We start from the raw sequence: 18,501 nt of genomic DNA, 5'->3' as shown, positions 1-18,501 counted from the left end.
TGTGATGTTGAAAGTGTCAGTTTTTATAAAACACTTGCTGACAGCATCTCAGTAAGGTTTTGTGTTGGAATTTGTTATATTTATATATATATATAGATATATATATGTGTTTATATATATATAGTTATTTTGTATTGTAAATGCATATCAGTTCCAAATGTCAGTTATCATCCTCATTAACTACTAATCTTTCTGTTTTGTCCTTGAAAAACCAATATGGGTCACCACCTAGTTTAGACTAGGAAATGTCAAATTTCCTAGAGGCCACAATGACAAATAGCTGGTTTTGTCTGACAAATTGATCGAGAGAGATTCAATGTTTTTCCACTTAAGAAATCTTGTTTGCTGGGGAAAATAGTAACTTCATAGCACACTTGAAATTATAATTGAAGAGTACAATGATGACTCGATATCATCACACTACAGAGACAAGTCTGATCCAGGATTAACTTTGATCAAAACCGAATGAGACAGACAGGGGGTGACTTGCAGCTGCCAGCAGGTAGGCCAGTTACCTCCCTTCCCTAACAGCCAAATCTCCTTTAACCTCTAAGCAAACACGGATGTTGCTCTGTGTCCACATGAAACGAAGCAAACCCCTCAGATCACCAAATTAATGTCTGCGCTTGATTGTCCTAAAATAATAAGGAAAAAACTCGTTTTCGGCAGAGATGCTCGTTTATTATCATTATTTGACGTGCTTTTAATTCAGGGGGGTTCCACCAAATTAATTAACCTTCATTAACGTCAGACAGAAGTTACAGGGAGCAGCACAGACACTCCTTCAGCAGCCAATGGAAGCTAGCGAGCTAGCTAGTCCTAATAATTAGCCAACGTGACTGGGCATTTAAGAAGCGCATCTCCCAACTGGATATTTTCAGCGTTATTAAAGTCACACTGAATGCGACCATTGAAAGCATATTTAATGTGCTCTAATCACTGCACCGCACTCTGCCAGCTACGTCAGTTAACCACTCCTTACAACTTGCTAGCTAACCCATCGAGCTAACAGCTAGCTAGCAGCACGTTCCAGCATGGTTGTCCAGAAAAGCTAACGTCGGATTTTAGACCAGCAGCCGGCTCTCCCGCGACAAAATGATACAAGTTGTTTTTGTAAAGCGTTTTGAAGGATACGTATCCGAGCAATGCGGTATTATATTGAAATAATATATGATTAATGCAGTCAACCCACCTGTCTGCCATGTCGAAACGCTCCTCCACCCTCAGACTGCTTCTTCTTCGTGGTCTGTTGGCGCAGATTGCGATCACCTTCAGGGCGCAGTACTCCCCCTGCTGTCTCGGAGTGAAGTAACTCCAATCATTTTTTTTAGAAACTTAAGGGCTGAACAGGTTCTCCAAGTTTTGAAGGCTGAATGCCATTTGAGGGAGCCAGCATGTGATTGCGGGCCACAGTAAAACTTTTATGATGACTTTTTACATGTCAAACAATGACATTTTTGCTTACTTTTTATGACATACTCTAGCTTACTGCGACTTTTTAAAAATTTGAATTAGAATTTTTTTATTTCGAACATGTAACAAAGAAAAGTGATCATACAAACAATCAAAAAGAGAAACAGAATAATAGTTTCAAACAATGAAATAACAAATCATGGATAAATCAGTTTACATGTCCGAAAAGGAGTGGGAAGAAGCAATGACATTTATTATTAGGGGTCTCCAGTATTTGTTTTTAAGGGCTGATGCCGATACTGATTATCAGCACTTTTTAATTAATTAATTTTATCAGCCATCATATATAAAACACAACACAGATACAGATAATCAGCAATCTGCCAAATATCGGCCTCGATAATCAGCCAGGTTGATAATCTGTCGACTCGTATTTATTATGACACAGCCCTCTGACACTTTACAAAAACTATATCAATAGTGATAAAGCCTACATAACTACTGGAAAAATACACCTTCTAGTAATAAATCGGAGAAACAGGAAAGTGTTGAGTACCTTAACCGGGGTACGGCAACAGCACTTGGCCAAACTACATGCAGAACTGCAGTACACCATAATAATAGAATCAGTAGTAAAAATAATTACAATTTGTTAAGTTTATTTACAATTATGATGATATTTTCTTTTGATTATTTAGTACAGCTGCGCATGGTTACCTTTCAGAGCATAACGAACCCTTTTCTATCTATTACATAAATGGGGCTGGTGGGGTAATTAATACCTAGAATAAATCAATGCTGAGTCATCCATGTGCAGAGCATCAAAGTAACTTTCTTGATTTGTGATTTGTTTTCTTTCACAAGCTGAAATCAACCCCCTTTGTTTGATATTCCCTGCAGTGGATAATAAGATTTACAACTCCTCCACTTTACAGTAGGCTGTTCAATATATTACTCACTCTTATTAGCTCATCACAGACATATCATACGACAGAAATGGTGTTAACAGGTGGCCTAAAAACCAACAAACTGGAGCAATGATGACCCATTATGAATCATGACTGATGCTTGCTCATTTCTACTGGGATGGCAATATAAATGCAGAACTTTCTCCATCCGTACCATGTTTCATTCTCATGTACATCTGAGTTTCATACACACACACACACACACACACACACACACAATATCCCCTCTTAAGCAATGACTGAATGTATTGCGTGACTTTTATCATTCATAACGATGTGCAAACACAGTGATGTAAGTAAAGGTCTGAATATGATGTTCTTTCCCAAAAGACAGTTTCACTATACTCCACACCTTTGAGGTTCAATGGTAAATACCTCTTTTTTCAGAATACCTTGCCTGACTAGCGTGTCAACACCAGGAGGCACACTTTCCTTCCCATAAAAAGATTTACACACACACACCTCACATCGCTTGCAGTGAGTAGTTTAATTCAGTAAGAAGTAGCTCGTTGTAACAATGAAAAAATAGTGCTTGTTGAAAATCCCCACAGTACGACGTCTCATGTCCTTCATATTATTGTTATCATCATCGGTGCTCCACATTCACGAGTGTCAGCTGATCTACATTACACTGTATCCATATATGAGGTGAGAGGCGACCACCAACTCGTCGCAACAGCTACACACACACACAGGCGAGGCGACATTACACACAGCAGCATGACACAGAGTCCAGGCGGAGGCCGTTAGAGGTGAGGCAGACAGCATTTTGCCAAATGCAACGGTGGAGGCAGATTGATGTTTGACAAATGCATGTACAACACAACAGTGCAGTGAGAGGTTTTTGGTGCGCGCAGTATTAAGGACATAAAAATTGATTGTAAAAGCAAATGCACTTGCGGCCTGTCGAATTTGCATTGCCATAACAGTAGCCACAGTTTGCATTTGACTCTAAGGACACATTTTACATTCTACATGAACAAAGCAACCTTACAACTTGTCATCAGGTTATAGTTTTTCAACCAATTGCTGCATTTCAAAGAGAATCGGAATAAATAAGACACATTGTAGCATCTGCACAGTGTAAAAACATCTTTTGGTTTAAATAAGAAATCACAGCTTTGACAGCTGAGTTACACATTTAAATAACATTACATCAACATCGTGAGAACGTTTCTCAGTCATTTTCCTACTAACACTTTCATAATAAAAGCAACATCTAGTCCCTCACGGATATTATAGTAGAACAGATAACGAGTAAATGTTTTCAAACTGAGCACAGTGGCACATTAACAGAGAGAATGGCAGTGCTTAGAGTCTATTAAGAGCTTCAAAGAACAAATGAAATGCTAAACCAAATAATATTGTTTTCAAATGTCTAGAAAGACTACAGATTGGCAGATCTCAGCAGTATCTGATGCAAGGAACTGGCTTAAAGTACAGTAATGCCCAAAAAATGCGAGTGGAGTCCCATTTTGGAGTCTTCCTCTTGTCAGACTGGTCCTGTTGAGGCTGGTCAGGAGTCGTCATTCTCCTCCACAGCCTTGTCACTCAGCTCACGAAGAATGGGAGTCAGGATTGCTTTTAGTGTTGTGTATAAAGACTCGTTCTTCTCTGAGGCAGGGTCGATCTGGAGAGAAAAGAAAAAAACTCAATTGCTGCAAGTAAAAAACATGTTCATATATTCATTATACACACTGTATGTTAATACTCACCTTAGTAAACACTTTTATTGTTTGGTTGAGAAAACTCGTCTCCACCTCTTCAGGCATTGGCAGGAGATGAGCAGCACAGTCGAGGATACACAGCAGAGTGAGCCTGTGGTCCTGGCAGCAGGGAGGAGAAGGGTGGATGATATCGGATTACATGGCAACACTTTCAGATTTCTTTTAAAAACAGTTTCTGTGTCATATAAATCATATGGATAAAAGAAAGTCCAATAAGAAGCCTTTGGCTTTAAACAGCTTTGTACATGTGAGTCAAGATAAGTAGTGACCTGCAGCCCACAAGAAATACTCTGGACTTTGGAAATCCCATCCTGCCCTTTCAATTTAGTCTTGGTTTAGCGACATTACGTTAAGGTAATGTGATCTGATGATAACTCTGGGAACTCTGAAGTGCTGCAAAAATCCCGGTGTCAATAATACATGACAAAGATTTTTCGTTTATTCTGTAAGTCAGTTTTCATATACTCATATCTATGTATATGCTGATGTTTAGTATTTTTATTTTTTTATTCATTTATTTTTTATTTTTATTTGTTTTTAAATATTTTAAATTCATTTTTTTTTTGCTTACTTATTTTTATTTTTTTTCTTACTTATTTCTGCTGTGTTTATTTATTTTTATATATTTTTGCTATACATTTGCTCTGTTTTGTCCTGTCTATTTGTTTTAGTTTATTCCCTGTGGCGGAAGCCTGTTGGAAGGAGGGAGGAGGGCGCTGGGTTAAGAAACCAAATTATAAAAATAAAAAAAAAGCATCTTGTGATGTCTGTTAGTTCAAGCTGATATGGAACTTTTTGATGAAATACATATTGATGCTACACCATCACAGCTTTATTCTTCACGCTGTTGTTGCTTAGTGCTTTGTAACGTGTGTCATTGCTCTGATTGATTGTAGATCTACCCCGGCTGACGAAATTGAAAATGAACTGAGAGGTTTGTGATTTCACGCAGAGGGCAGAAGAACATAGTTCTGCAATTAAAAAGTGTGCAATTTTTTTGCCCTACATTGTTCTAATGCTGGTCAGAAAATGTTAACCAACCAACAGAATCGACTTTAATTCGAAATGGCAGGATGTGGATGGAAATGTTTCAGTGTAGTGTTGATGCAAACTATGTTCCCACAATCCAAGAATTGTGCTACTCTGTCACTAATGCTGAAAAACATGACATAATCTCTTCAAACTATTTTTTTCCAAACTTCCAACTTATTCAATTTGACAGGTGTATTGGGAACTGAAGGTCTCATTTAGTCTGACACACACTGTGTGTCATTTTCTATTAGTATTAATACATAGACATTGGTAGAAGTGCATCTCTGTGAAAAGCTGTTGATCTGCCTTGAAGACACCAACATTGTAAAGAGGACATATAATTTTCGTAACAGTGTTACTGGACACTGTGTTAAACAGTGCCAGAGTGTCTGTTTGCTTCAGACAGTGATGATGTGGAGGATATTTAACCCAGCTACCTTTTCCAGTGAGTCGAGGGCGTTCTGTGGATTTACATTCTTCTCGCTGAGTGCTTTAACATCCTCACTGCTGATGACTGGATCCTTGAGCTGCTCCAGCCACGACCACATGAGACCGGACAGGACCAGAGGATCCCTCTCCATACACAGCCTCTCCCACGCTCCCTCTCTGGAGTTCAGCTCTGTCTGCACATCACAAAAAAAAGAGTACTCTGACAATTAACTGACTGAATGAAGTATCACTGGGCGAGAAATGCAGGTTTAAAAAAAAAAAAACGACCAAATTTATGCTGTTATAGCGTGAACAGAGATTCAAAAAGACACGCACATCCCATAGTGGGTGCTGGAGCCAAGATAAACTAAAATATGAAAAAACAGAGGTCCGCACACCAGGGAGCTCCCCTTAAAGGTGACGTTTCGAACTAAAAAACACTCTTCCTCAGACTCCTGAGTCTCACGTTATAGCGTGAACAGACATTTGTCACGTAGCATAGACTAGGTTTCACTCATAGTTTAGTTTCCCCTCTGACTGCACAACTTGTGTGACAGTTTGTAAACTGATGTTTTCATATAGCTTTGCTGTTTCGGTATCTTCGTTCACTGTGGAGGCATGAGAGAGAAACAGCTTTCTTCGCTAACTAAACGTAACGTGGTGAGTAACTGATGTACAAAAGGTCATTTCAGGGGTATTTTTTAAAAGATCTAACAGTCTGGAGACAAGGGAAAACAGCTAGCCTAGCTCTGCCCAAAGGTACAATAAACCACCTGCCAGCACTTCTGAAGCTCACTTAACACGTTATATTGTGTGTTTAATCTGAATAAAAACAGGAGTGTAAATACAACATGTTGTGGTTTCACGGGAAATTATGTTTCTGCCTTTATCTCGGCCTGGCACAGTGTCTTCATGGAGACTTGACCAGCAGCAAGCAGAGACTCCAGATGTGTCCACATAGGATTGATACCAGTCTAGTGTCCAAAAAAATAGCACAGGAGTAGCTACATGTTGGTAAATGGTGTATTAGAGAGCTACACTACCTGCCACATTGAAACCTTGGAGGTGAAATCCTTGTCTGTCAGGTCCATGGCCAGAGCTTTGGCCACCAGCAGCCATCTGCTCTCTGGGGGAAGCTCCGACTGGAGGGTGATGAATGGAACCTCTCCGTGTGCATCCCCCGCTGGCATAACCGGCTGCTCCTTACTGGTTTCCAGTTTGCTCTTGTTCAGTAAAGCTGGCAGTGAGGCGTTACAGTGAGATCTTCTTCCCTGCTCGGACAGATCTAGAGACAAACTCTGATGCCCTCTGTGTAGTTGCTTCTTTAACAAGGGGGGTCCTGTGTTTTGCTTTGCTTCTGTATTGGGGTCCTGAATGCTGTGGAAAATGCCCTGAGGAGAGAGGTCATAAAATCTGGGAGGGATCGAGGCTGTAAGGCTGCTGTGAGACAAGGAATGTTTAATCAGGTAGTTGTTTGGTTTGCTCTTCAGATCTGCTAAATGCTGTGATCCAAGTTTGTCAAGGACAGAATCGCTGTAACTGAGGCTCCTGTTGTTGGACAGGGAGGACTTGAGAGGGCTCTCTACGTTCTGCTGCCTCCACAGAGGGTCCAGCTCGTTATCACTGGCGAGAGGTTGATCATGAAGAGGTCTGGACTGCAGAGCAGGTGGGCTGAGAGGATGAGATGAAGGTGGAACAGGGATCCCCTTCCCCCTCATCTCCTTCCCGAGCTGCTGAAGAGCCTGCTGGGATACGGTCTTCTCCACCTCAGCTGTGAGGTCGGGGATCTCCAGCCACTCCTCCTCGATCACCACCTGTCTGTTGGCTGCAATGTCGACGAGGAGCCTGCACACCAGCTGGACGATCTTTGGCACGTTCTTCATCTGTCGGGCCTCATAGCCGTGCAGCAGGTGGCGCTGCCGGGTGAGGTACTGGGACAGAGTGACAGCGCTCGCTTTGGGTTCAGCACAGGAGAAGACGCTTCGGAGTGGAACTAGGAACTGGGCGAACTCCCTGACACACAGCAGCTGGCCTCTGGTCTGGATGGAGTTGGGTCTCTTGGCTCGAACAAACAGGATGGCTTGGTCAGCACTCATCCGGGACGTGAAAACCAAGTAACAAGCCAACAAAACACCTACATGAAGAAAAATAAAAAAATACAAAACTGACATTTTGAAAGCATAAATCTGGATTTGAGCAATGCCAGATTGCCTGTTTTACAGACCTGTTCTACCGAGACCAGCATGGCAGTGGACGGCCATTTTCCCCTCTTGGACAGCAAACGACATGACTTTCACCATGTCGAGGATTGTAGTCAGAGATGCCACACCATAATCCTTCCAACCAAAGTTGTAGTAATAAACTGAAATACACAAAGCCAGAAGAATTCAGAGCTCATCAATATCTAACTAAGCTCTTTTCATCAATAACATAAAACACTGCTAGGTTCATCTATCTGTTTTTAGTAATGAAATAAGTGTCTTTTACATTCATTACAAGAGTACTCCTTTAATATATAGTAATGCATTCTAAATGGCAAGACTCATGATGATCAGTAAAAAATAAATAATAAATTCATTGTTGAGTCCAAGTGGATGTTTGTGCCAAATTTGAAGAAACTCCCTAAAGGCGTTCTTGAGAGATTGCATTCACAAGAATGGGAACATACGCTCATACATATGGACAGTCAACTCCAAAACATAATGCATATCATAATACAGAGGCATAAAAAATAATTGCAGTGGAAATTCGGACTTTTTATCTGGCTTGGGCCAAAAACTGCTGCTTTGGTATGGGCTCAACGCGGGCTTGGAAAGAAAGTATGCTGGACGTAAGACTGGCAAATTAAATTACCATCACATTTAGATAAAGAGGTTCATGTCACAAAAGGAGCTCTGGATTGTTGTTGAAATATCTACAATGTGGGGGACTGGATGATAAAGACCTGCACTGAGATAACAAGCCAGTGTTTACATACTGCACGCTTTTAGCTAGAAGTGTCAAATGACAGACAGCACTATTTAAAATGCAGCCGATGCCCTGATGAGGTTACTTGGGTAAAGATCTCAGGAGAGCTTGTTAGGAAGCTGAATCAAGATTGCCAACCTCCGAAGACAGAACGTATGTGTAATCCCTCGCTAATTACTTGGTTACCAGGGATCACATCACGCTCCCGATATGGGAAAAACACAAAACATAGACGGCCTGAGGAAAATGTTAAATCTGTCAAAGTCCCTTATCTTATGCCTGTTATGCATTCTCATGTAAAACGCTAAAAAACACAAGAAATATCTTCCAAAGAGACTCATGACGTCTGTCCCTGAGCATTGCACGTGGCTGCCCACTGCTTCACAAGGATGGGTTAAATGCAAAGAACAATCTCATTGTACAGTGTGCATATGACAATAAAGAATTCTTCTCTCTTCTCTCTCTCTCTTTATTTTCTATCACTGTTAAAATTCTGGTTGGAAAATTACCATCATGTAGTATGTAGTTGTTTTTTTGGGTCTATTTTAGTTGTGTGTGCTTGTGTAATTGTTATTTCCTACTTTGTTTTGCTGCAGCCTACAGACAATGCTAATAGCATTAAAACTTCAGTTATGAATGACATCAACCAAACATTTGTTTAACTTATTCAAAAGAACACTTCGCACGTCTGTCAGATGAGACAGGTGCGCTGGAGAGGGATGGATCGACCAAAAAGCTGCAAAAGGACTCCAGACGTTTGTGACGTTTGGTAAATGAAAATGGATAATTGTTTGTTTTTTGCACCTGGACAATGTGATTGGTTGCTGACTCACAACCACTCCCCTATTTAAGACAGCTTCTCATTTGACGCAAATTGTTTGCCTGATGAAAGTCTATTACTGAAATGTCCCAAATAAAAGTGATATTGCAAGTTAGACAGTGTGTGGGAGTCCTTTTGCAGAGTTTTACTTATTAAAAATATGTTCATCCGTAATTATATTGTATCTTCTGCAATGTGCTGCAGTACTTCTGCTTGAATTACAAGAATTGTCTGGAGCAGCAGCAATCAGCTTGTGCAGCCGCCTGGTGGAAATCTGCTCTCCACTGAGTGCATTTAGTTTTAACTGGTGTGCTTATGGATTCAATTTTTCTGTCTTTGATCCTGCTCGGAGTCACTGAAAATGAGGGCCTCCCTCAATGGATTCTTCAAATATTACATAAAGGTTTCAATGATCCCTGCTTAGGCTGCTGCCCCTGCGACCCGACTCCGAATAAGCGGAAGAAAATGGATGGATGGATGAGGTTTAAATGAATGAAAGAATGAATAAATGAAGACTGGTTGCTAGGAAACATCTCCAGTAACGTCTGATTAGAGAGCAATGGACAATGTAAACACACACACACACACACACACACACACGCACACACACAGGTCACTACCTCTAGGAAGAACTAATGCCTGTCAAAAAAGGTGTAAATGTGTCCACCTTCACAACACATACATAAGCTTTACTCCTCCTCTAGTATAACTATGTCATTAAGCTGTCCCCTGTAACAGTGGAGGCTGGATCGCACAGAAGACGTAACATTCGCATCACATTCACTTTCAGAACACATTTCAACATTACTTCATGCTCATTGAATCCAGGATCCCCCGCCTTCTCAGGAAGTTGAACTACAACTTCATGTGTTTATTGGCTTATGTCCTGTGTTTGGGTCATCAATATGTGCTGATGAGGTGGAAGCAGAGACTCACCGCCTGCCTCCATGAAGGTTTCAGGTCTATAGGTGAAACCGCTCTCCTGCTCCAGTGGGTTGCCGCAGCTGGCATGTTCGCCGGGCCGCTGCAGGTTAATGACTGTCTTCAAACCACACCTGAGCACAGCAACAGGTCCGTGTCAGTACACAGAGCAATCTATGCAGTAGACCACCACAAATCAATAACAAACACCTTACAGCAACTGGTGTAGTCACAGGTCCAGATTTTGTCCTTAGTCAGTTCAAGGTCCACCCACATATTCAATTTTATTTCACAAATTGTATACAACATGTTAGTGTAGAACACAGTGAGATGAAAATTTGTTATTGTTAAAATAAAGTGCAATTACTGAACCAAACCAAAGAATGTGCATATTACTGCTTAAAGATCAGTGACATACAATTGCTGCAAGTAAACAGCATGTTTATGAGCCAAATATTACAAAGACCAGGGCAATAAAATAGTATCTGAACAGGAGGAAACGGTACTTCAAAATAAAAGCCCTGTGCCAGAATAAAGTGTGTTTTTCACAAACATGTTCGAGAGTTACTTGTGGCCCATTCAGAATGGACCCGCAACCCACTTTTGGAATGCAACCCACCAGTTGGGAACTACTGCAGTCTCTAATTCACTGTTAATCTAAATGTTAATAAAGAATCAAGTAAATCAAATCAAACGTGAAAGAAGGGAAAGAACCGTACCTTTGAAACTGTTCAATTATATTGTATTTCTCTATGATTTCAGTGGAAGGCCTTGCCATAGCTAGCAAGTTGTCAGTAATCCTGTAAGTGGAGAACATGACATTAGGGGGAGTTGTGGTATATAAAGCAAAATTATAACAAACTTTAATTGAATTAGGACTGTTAAGAAAGTTAAACACAACTTTAAAAACCTTTCAGAGAAAAAGATATCCAACAACCCTGCAAACACAGTGATGCACTGAAACTAAAGCTCTTACGTGTTCAATGATTCCATTTTAAAAACAGATCATTGCGCAAAACAAAAACCAGAACAAATGTATTGGCTTTTTTATGTAAGTATTGATGTGAACTTAAGTGACCAACACTGACCGAGCACAACACTCCCGGGAGCAAAAAAAAGCACATGAGCACTGACGACTGCATGAAAGCTACTCTGGCCAACGTACCAGGACGAGTAGAGTCCTTTGACGGCTTGCTCCTCATCACTCCAGCGAGAGGGGTTCTCATATTTACAGGCTTTTCCTCCACAGGCCATGGAGCACTGCATGTGACCGGGGATGACATGCCTCAGGGTCTCCCCCATCTTGGTGTACTTTGCTGTGGGGACTCTTGCATTGGCTGGCAAAACAAACAACAATAAACATAATAAGTTCACAAAATTCCTCAGTGCTTTTTGCATGCTTTCTTTGCAGCTGAAATCATTATTAAAGCCCTGAATTCAACACTAGCTATTTCTTTAGCACGGTTACATCTCCTGATCTTGCGTTCAGTGGGAGGCTGCGGCTGGTTCACACTGACGGCCACCATCACTCTATGGAAAGAGGAGGAGAGGACCTCCAGGGCAGAGCTGCGTCTGCGCTGCAGGACCTTCAGCAGGACGTCCGAGGCTGAGTGCCTGCGGCTGTGCCTCCTCATGTTGCCCATCATCTCCCCGGCTAAGGAGTGGCGTCCGCGGTGCCGCTGCATCTCAGAACACACGCTGTGCTGCTGTCCGCACTGTGAGCTCCTCTACGCTAACAAAAGCTCAGCAGCTCTGCGCCCATGGTGAATCATCACACGACAATGACCCGTGGCACAGAGAGGCAAATACAACCCATCAGTTCATCAGCAGCATTTGAAGTGTCACCATGACAACCATCTCCAAAGTCGTCAGTGGGAGGTAGATGGGGGCGAATGTTGCACACACACAAATTACACACACACACACACACACACACACACACACACACAACATAGATCTGAGGCAGGCGGCTTGTAAATGAAAGAGGAAAATGCTGTACTTGCTTGCTTAAAAGGCGGTACATCTGGTGGCGTACAGCCCTGAACACACAGCAGGTAAGAGTAACGCTGAATAGCCAAGTGGTTCACAAAACACAGAGTGCACAGGGATCTGGCATTTGACTAAAGGACACGATGTATATGAAATATCTTTTTGAAAGTGCTTTTTTTCCATACCTACACTTGTAGATTATTTTCAGAATAAGTTTACTTTCTTTTTGTTAATAAATCCAAAAGAGAAAATGTCAACAATCAATTTACTAAAAATGCTTATTGAAAGTTGCCCTAAATTAAGTGTTTTTGGGGGGTATGACAAAACTCAGCACATTCAAAACTACAACCAGCTGGATCTACTTGACTGTTTCATGATGCATATATATTTTTAAATATCACTACTTTTGCCTGCTACTACTTAGAATTAAAGTTACCTTAAATAATGCATATTTTTGTATACTTCTTTTGTGCGTCAGTAAGAGAAGAGCTGTAACAATAGTGTACCTATCAACCGGTTTCAGAGAAGACTAAGTAATTGTAATACTGACATTATGCTTGAAGCCTGCTCGACCATTCAGCAGCCAGTCCTCCATCACACTGAAGCCAAAAGGTGAAATGATACTGCTGACTCTCAGTGTGTGGGAGCAGCAGGCTGACTGACAAACAGCACAGATGAGAGAAGGCTGCAGCAACAGATCACATTAGATGACTCGCCACAAAGGAAAAATCTACTGAAAATCAGCCATTGTCTTCGTTTTTACCTGTTGCTGCCTCTCCTCTTGAAATCGCTTATTATCTAGTCGTATAATCAGGACCAGAGGGACACAAATTTTCTTCAGAAATAATGATTGAGACATTTAAGAAAGCTAACAGGAGGATGACTCAAAATTGAGACTAATGTTTAACTAAGAAAAACATTGGTTAGTGATGGCTGACATATTGACCTTTATTTAAATAATATTACATAATTGTGCTAAAAAAGAAAAAAATGCTAAATTTAAGCCTCAATTTTGTAACCAAGTCCCATAAAAAAGAAAAAAATAAATCCATATAGCCTATGTATGTGCAGTATATGTTTTTAAAAAACAAACAAACAAAAAAACACGATATCATTTATTTACAATGTTAACTCATTTATTTCAGGTTCTAACTAATTATTTCCATTGCCTTCTATCCACTTATGTAACTTACTGTTAAGCAAGTCTTTAAGTTGTTGACTGATTTTCAGTAATGTAGATTATTATGATGAGGTGTTCCTTTCCTGTTCTTTTTGGTGAAATAATTAAAATTAGAATGGTTGACAACAGATTTATTGTTTTTTATGCCAACCCCAGGAAATTGGCTCCAGAGGAGGCACACTGAGGTATAACTTGTGCTCAGAGAGCATCATACAGACATTAATTATTGAAAAGATATAAATAAATAAAAAAATACACTACGCCTCAAAACTACCTATCAGAGTAGCCAATACTGACATGCTTATGTATTTATAAAAGATGTGACACAGCTCATTAACATCTGTGACATCCATGACGACAGATGTCTTCTTGATGAAACACTAATAACCAGCATCAATACCATAATGATACCAGTGTTTTCTTGCATTGACGTAACTAGCATGGATGGGTGGAAGGTATCGTGACAAATGTTAACAACAAGCAGATAATAGATTTGCTGTCCCGTCATCAAATCTGAAGTATACAACTATATCCATCTAATGCTCCAATTAACACTGAACCTAATATCCAGCTAGGTAAATAACATCTTCACATAACAAATAATCAGTTTTGTTTATTTCACCGGAAACTTTTGTCTCAGTACAAAAGCCGGCCTGCAAATTCCCAGCCTGAGAGCTCACATTAAAAAATCTTCTAATTGTTTTCTTCTTTAACACCTCGACAAGATATAAAAGAGACAATTTATGTTCCTTGAATCAAAACATTTGAAGTTTACAATCCTGTGCTGCTGCTTTGCAAAATAAAGCAGCTTTTTTGTCATTTTTGTGTGGCAGAGTCCTCCTACCTGTCTCCATCTCTGTGCTGATCCCTCCACTGCGAGCTCCACTCATGGAGTAAGGCATGTCACTCAGTATGCTGACACCAGCTGCCATGGCACGGGCTGAAATGTGTGAATAAACATTGTGTGTCAAAAGCAAGTGGGGAAAAAAATAGAAAAGAAAAAACAGCTTACGAGGCTTTGGTTGCACTGATAATGCAAACAGTAACAAGGTGTGCACACAAATGAGATATGAGGAGTGTGAGAGGCGTTGCCTGGCAAGACAACCCAGGGGAGAGAGGGAAATGTGCAAAGTGAGCCACCATGTCAGCAGCTCATGTGTCAGTCTGACCACTGCACCTCTGGGAGCAGGTGGGCAGGGCCTGGAGACAACAGGGAGAGCTGGGAGAATATCCGAGATCTAAGGTGCTAAATTACAAACCGCGCTGACTTCAGCAGCACCCACACGGTACTTTAACAGGGTTTGAGTAAACAGTTGGAGTACTTTCAACTGCCAATCAGAAATCAGACAAATTCCTCCCATTTCACTGATGCCACACTAATCAATAATCAAGTGAACACATCTACCTGTTGTTGTGCAGCTTCAGGGCAATACTCTTTGACTTGCACATCTGATTTATGTAGCCTGATATCACAGTTGTGTCACACAGATCTCTCAGAGTGTCAATTCAACTCCGGGGACCAACCTTTTCTCACATTACACCCTAAGCTCTAATGGGCCTCATCACTTGTGCTAACTGGTGTTGCAGGAGTGAAACTCTGCACCTTTACAGCTCCTCACTGTGGTCCATTAACAATTGAGCAGGGTCGCTGCACCTCACATGCTCACTTTTTGATTCTTTGACCTTTTGTTTTTCCTTCCTTTTTGATAAAGTCAAGTAGAATAGTTTAATTAAAGAGTAAAAGAGTAAGGCGTGTTTATCAGGTAAAGCTTGACTTGTTGAGTATGAAATTGATTCTCAAACTAGTAGCATAGAAACTTTTCAAACACCTGAATGGATTTTTTCATTTTTATTCCTGTATTTATCCCTTTTCATGTTTAGAGCAGTGCTTCCCAAACTGCTTTCTGTTGACTTTTCTTTTTTTTCGGTCTTTCTATAATTCTTTACTCTCTCTGTAAATCTGGAGGATTTGTGAGTCTGTGAAATCTAGTCTGGCATTCTACTGCTCCGTCTGTGCCCAGAGTATGCTCTCCGCTCCGGGAGTGTGGTGCAATGAATAAATAAAAATGAAAATAAAATAAATAAATAATAAATAAATAAATGAATAAATGAAACCTGAAAATAAGCATTTTTTTCATAAAGTATAAATACTTAATGCAGGAAAGTGGTTTCCTTTATTTAAGGGCCCAGGTTAGTTCTTTATCTGTGTTATTCGATCTAAAAAGGTGACAAATTGCTCCAAAAAACATCTCTTGCAACTTCAGAGACAGGTCACACTCCTGCCACTCCTGTTAATTGTAAGGCTTCTGTCATCGATGAATTATTGATGGTGTAAAGTTAGAGCCTGTCTTTTTCCATCCACAACTGTTTTTGGACTTCTTTTACACTGTAATCCACACGTCTTGGTACAAACTAATATGGCACCAAACCCTAGTATGACACGGGTTGAAGTGTTGCCAAGATTCGAGCCGGAAAGAAGCCTATCCAATCCGTTGAGCAGTCTGTCCTGCTGGAGCCTGACACCACTTGGCAGTGTTTATAGGAAGCTCTTGATAACGAGCTAGTGAATGAGAAGGTGTTCTTCATGACAAATGTGACGTCTGTGCATCAAATATTAATAATTATATGAATTAACCTAATATGGTGACTACAAAAAAATCTTTTCACTCAACTACTTATCAAGAAAAGATTAACCAAAATTAGACTTCACACATTTGTGGTGGATCCATACGCTGGTGTCTGCTGGGATGCCAGTGTGTTGGTGGACATGAGGGAGATGGTGTGAAGGCTGAGAGATATCTTTCAGGGATGCTTCTTGTGAGTGTGGGATGTGAGAGTCGTTTCCACTGAGTGTGCTAATAAAGAAATATGGCAGACGAGATGGTCGTCGTCATACTATGAGTACCAGTGTCACAAGCAAATCACACTGCAAATTTGAACCATGGAGATACAAAGTACTGTTGGTGTTATTGTGTGGTTAATCAGCTATTTGTTCTCTCTCCAGGTGTCAGCCACTTATTAGAAAGCTTAAAAACAGCAAACTTCAGTTATATCTTTTACTAATAATTGTATAATCCCGAAAGTCACTCCACATCACCGCCTTTTAGCATCATATGTTACAAAGGTAGCCAAATGGTCTAATGAGACTTGTGAGCAAGCCTCATACCGGAGAAAAATAAATAGCAGAGTTAGAGCCATATTCTGGAAAAAAAAGTCCATTTAATCACGCATGTGTAGTTCTGTGAAGTGGTCAAGATGAGCAAAGTGGGGTTGGGAAATTTTTAAAAAATGTACAGAGAAGAAGTGCGAAATAAATCATATTTCTAAAAATGCATTATGCTAGAAACATGACTTAATCTTCTGTTTACAGGACATTTGTGCAACATAGTGCAAAAAGTCTTGAGGGAAAATTTTTCAGTCGTCGACTTTCCTCAGTAAATACAGGATATGCTGCACTACTAGTTACAGGCCAGTAACTGTTGTTTTCAATACCTAATCAAGTGAACAAAGCAAACAGTGTTTGTCTTCTACTGACTGTTTAGTACTTACAACCTTCAGTTTTAGGGACAAATTATATATGTCATTCCATTAACCCACTGTCTTTGGTGAAAGTGCTTTTAAAGTTTTTTCCCCATGAATCTTTTTGTCAGCTACAGAGTCAGCCTTAAACTAGTGTTGTCACGATACTGGAATTCCTCACTTATGATACAACACCTTGAAAAATATCAATAATCAAGACCATTTTTAAAAGCACAGCCAAAAGCTGACATTTCATTTTGTTGACATTTTTTTATATTGTTTATTAAAAGATAAATATAGGACGGCTAAACCATGACAATAGTGGCTTTTCTATCCTTGGTTAGTAGCAGAGTACAGCAGAATGAGTGTAGTAAAAATAGCAATAAGAGAGTGCATGAAAGTGCAGCTGTTACTGGTGTATGCTACTAATACTGCAGAAACTGAGCACTGACACATTCAAGTATTCAGAATCGATATGTATTGACGGCACTACCTTAAACTGTAATATTTTATAAGCATGGAAGACAGTTCCAACAGGATCAAGAACTATTTAACAACATGTCTTGTTTGTGAAAACTGCTAATTCACTGTTTGAAGTAGCCTAATTTGCAAGCTTGTTTCCTGTTTAAGTGAAACTTTTTTCTGGCGCTGTGTTGGTTTTGATTACTTTATAAGACAGATTTTGAATCTCAATGAGAATATTCTTGATACAATTATGGGTAAATACTGAAGAAAAAAAAAGCAGGCATCGTGACGTGGCTCACTACAACATTCAAAGGAATTATTATGTTATTATTTAGCTACACCAGAGCTTTACAGGGTGAACAAGGACGTTTTCATTAGAGTAAAGGTTTAAATAATCTTGGGCACAGGCATAACATGACTTTTGCCATTCAAATAAGGTGATGGTGAATGAAAACATACTTGTGCGTCCACGGGAGCAATATTTTATCACTCCTCTGACTGCAGGTGTAACCATAACAGCATCCCGAGTATCATCAGTCTGACGATGCCAGCAGTGATACAGTGTAGCAGAGTGACAAATCAACGTTTAGCCTCTTGTCTATCACAACGTTACCGGCTGCACGACCGTCAGCACTCGCAGTAACAGGTCATGTGATTATTAGCTTAACATAAAGCTTACTGACATTATGTTAGTTGTACTGTCAAGTTTGTAAGTCACAACGCTTAAAGAGACTGGCGTTAAGTCAACTTGTTGAGTGTTGTGTAACACTGGCCCCGCAGCAGTGTCTGGTGCTGATGCTGCAGGCTGAACACTTAACGGTAGCTAATTAGCTTACTGTACTGAAGCTAGCATTGTAGCTTCAGAAGGCCTGACTTACCGTTTTCCTGTCGTCTGAGTCCGGGGCTGCCTTTATAACATCTGACAAAGTCGAATCATCTCTCTGAAGTCGTTGTTGTTTTACCGCTGAGACGCTGCAAACCGGGTTTTTTTTGTTGCCACATCATTTGGTCTGCTAAGTGCAGCTAGCTCACTAGCTAACTTAGCAACCTGACATGTTGTCATGTAGAACG

The 18,501-nt window shown here is 40.3% G+C and overlaps 1 protein-coding gene across 2 annotated transcripts; it reads right to left on the bottom strand.

The window, feature by feature from the left end:
* Positions 1–2,849: 2,849 nt before the first annotated feature.
* On the bottom strand, positions 2,850–18,501 carry ptpdc1a (protein tyrosine phosphatase domain containing 1a). 2 transcript variants are annotated; one of them, XM_042511425.1, is made up of 10 exons: positions 18,309–18,501; positions 14,291–14,386; positions 11,443–11,614; positions 10,997–11,077; positions 10,293–10,411; positions 7,794–7,931; positions 6,613–7,703; positions 5,578–5,763; positions 4,097–4,207; positions 2,850–4,011 (listed from the first exon to the last, which is right to left on the bottom strand). In XM_042511425.1, the coding sequence occupies exons 2-10, from the start codon at positions 14,376–14,378 to the stop codon at positions 3,898–3,900; spliced, it is 2,100 nt and encodes a 699-aa protein (XP_042367359.1). In that variant the 5' UTR covers positions 14,379–14,386; positions 18,309–18,501; the 3' UTR covers positions 2,850–3,897. The 2 variants fall into 2 exon arrangements, with proteins under 2 accessions (XP_042367359.1, XP_042367353.1); XM_042511419.1 differs by lacking the exons at positions 14,291–14,386; positions 18,309–18,501 and adding an exon at positions 11,746–11,962.

Source organism: Plectropomus leopardus, chromosome 2 (genome assembly GCF_008729295.1).
Source record: "Plectropomus leopardus isolate mb chromosome 2, YSFRI_Pleo_2.0, whole genome shotgun sequence".
In the NCBI taxonomy this organism is placed as follows: Eukaryota; Metazoa; Chordata; class Actinopteri; order Perciformes; family Serranidae; genus Plectropomus; species Plectropomus leopardus.
This window is presented reverse-complemented; position numbering and strand designations above follow the sequence as displayed.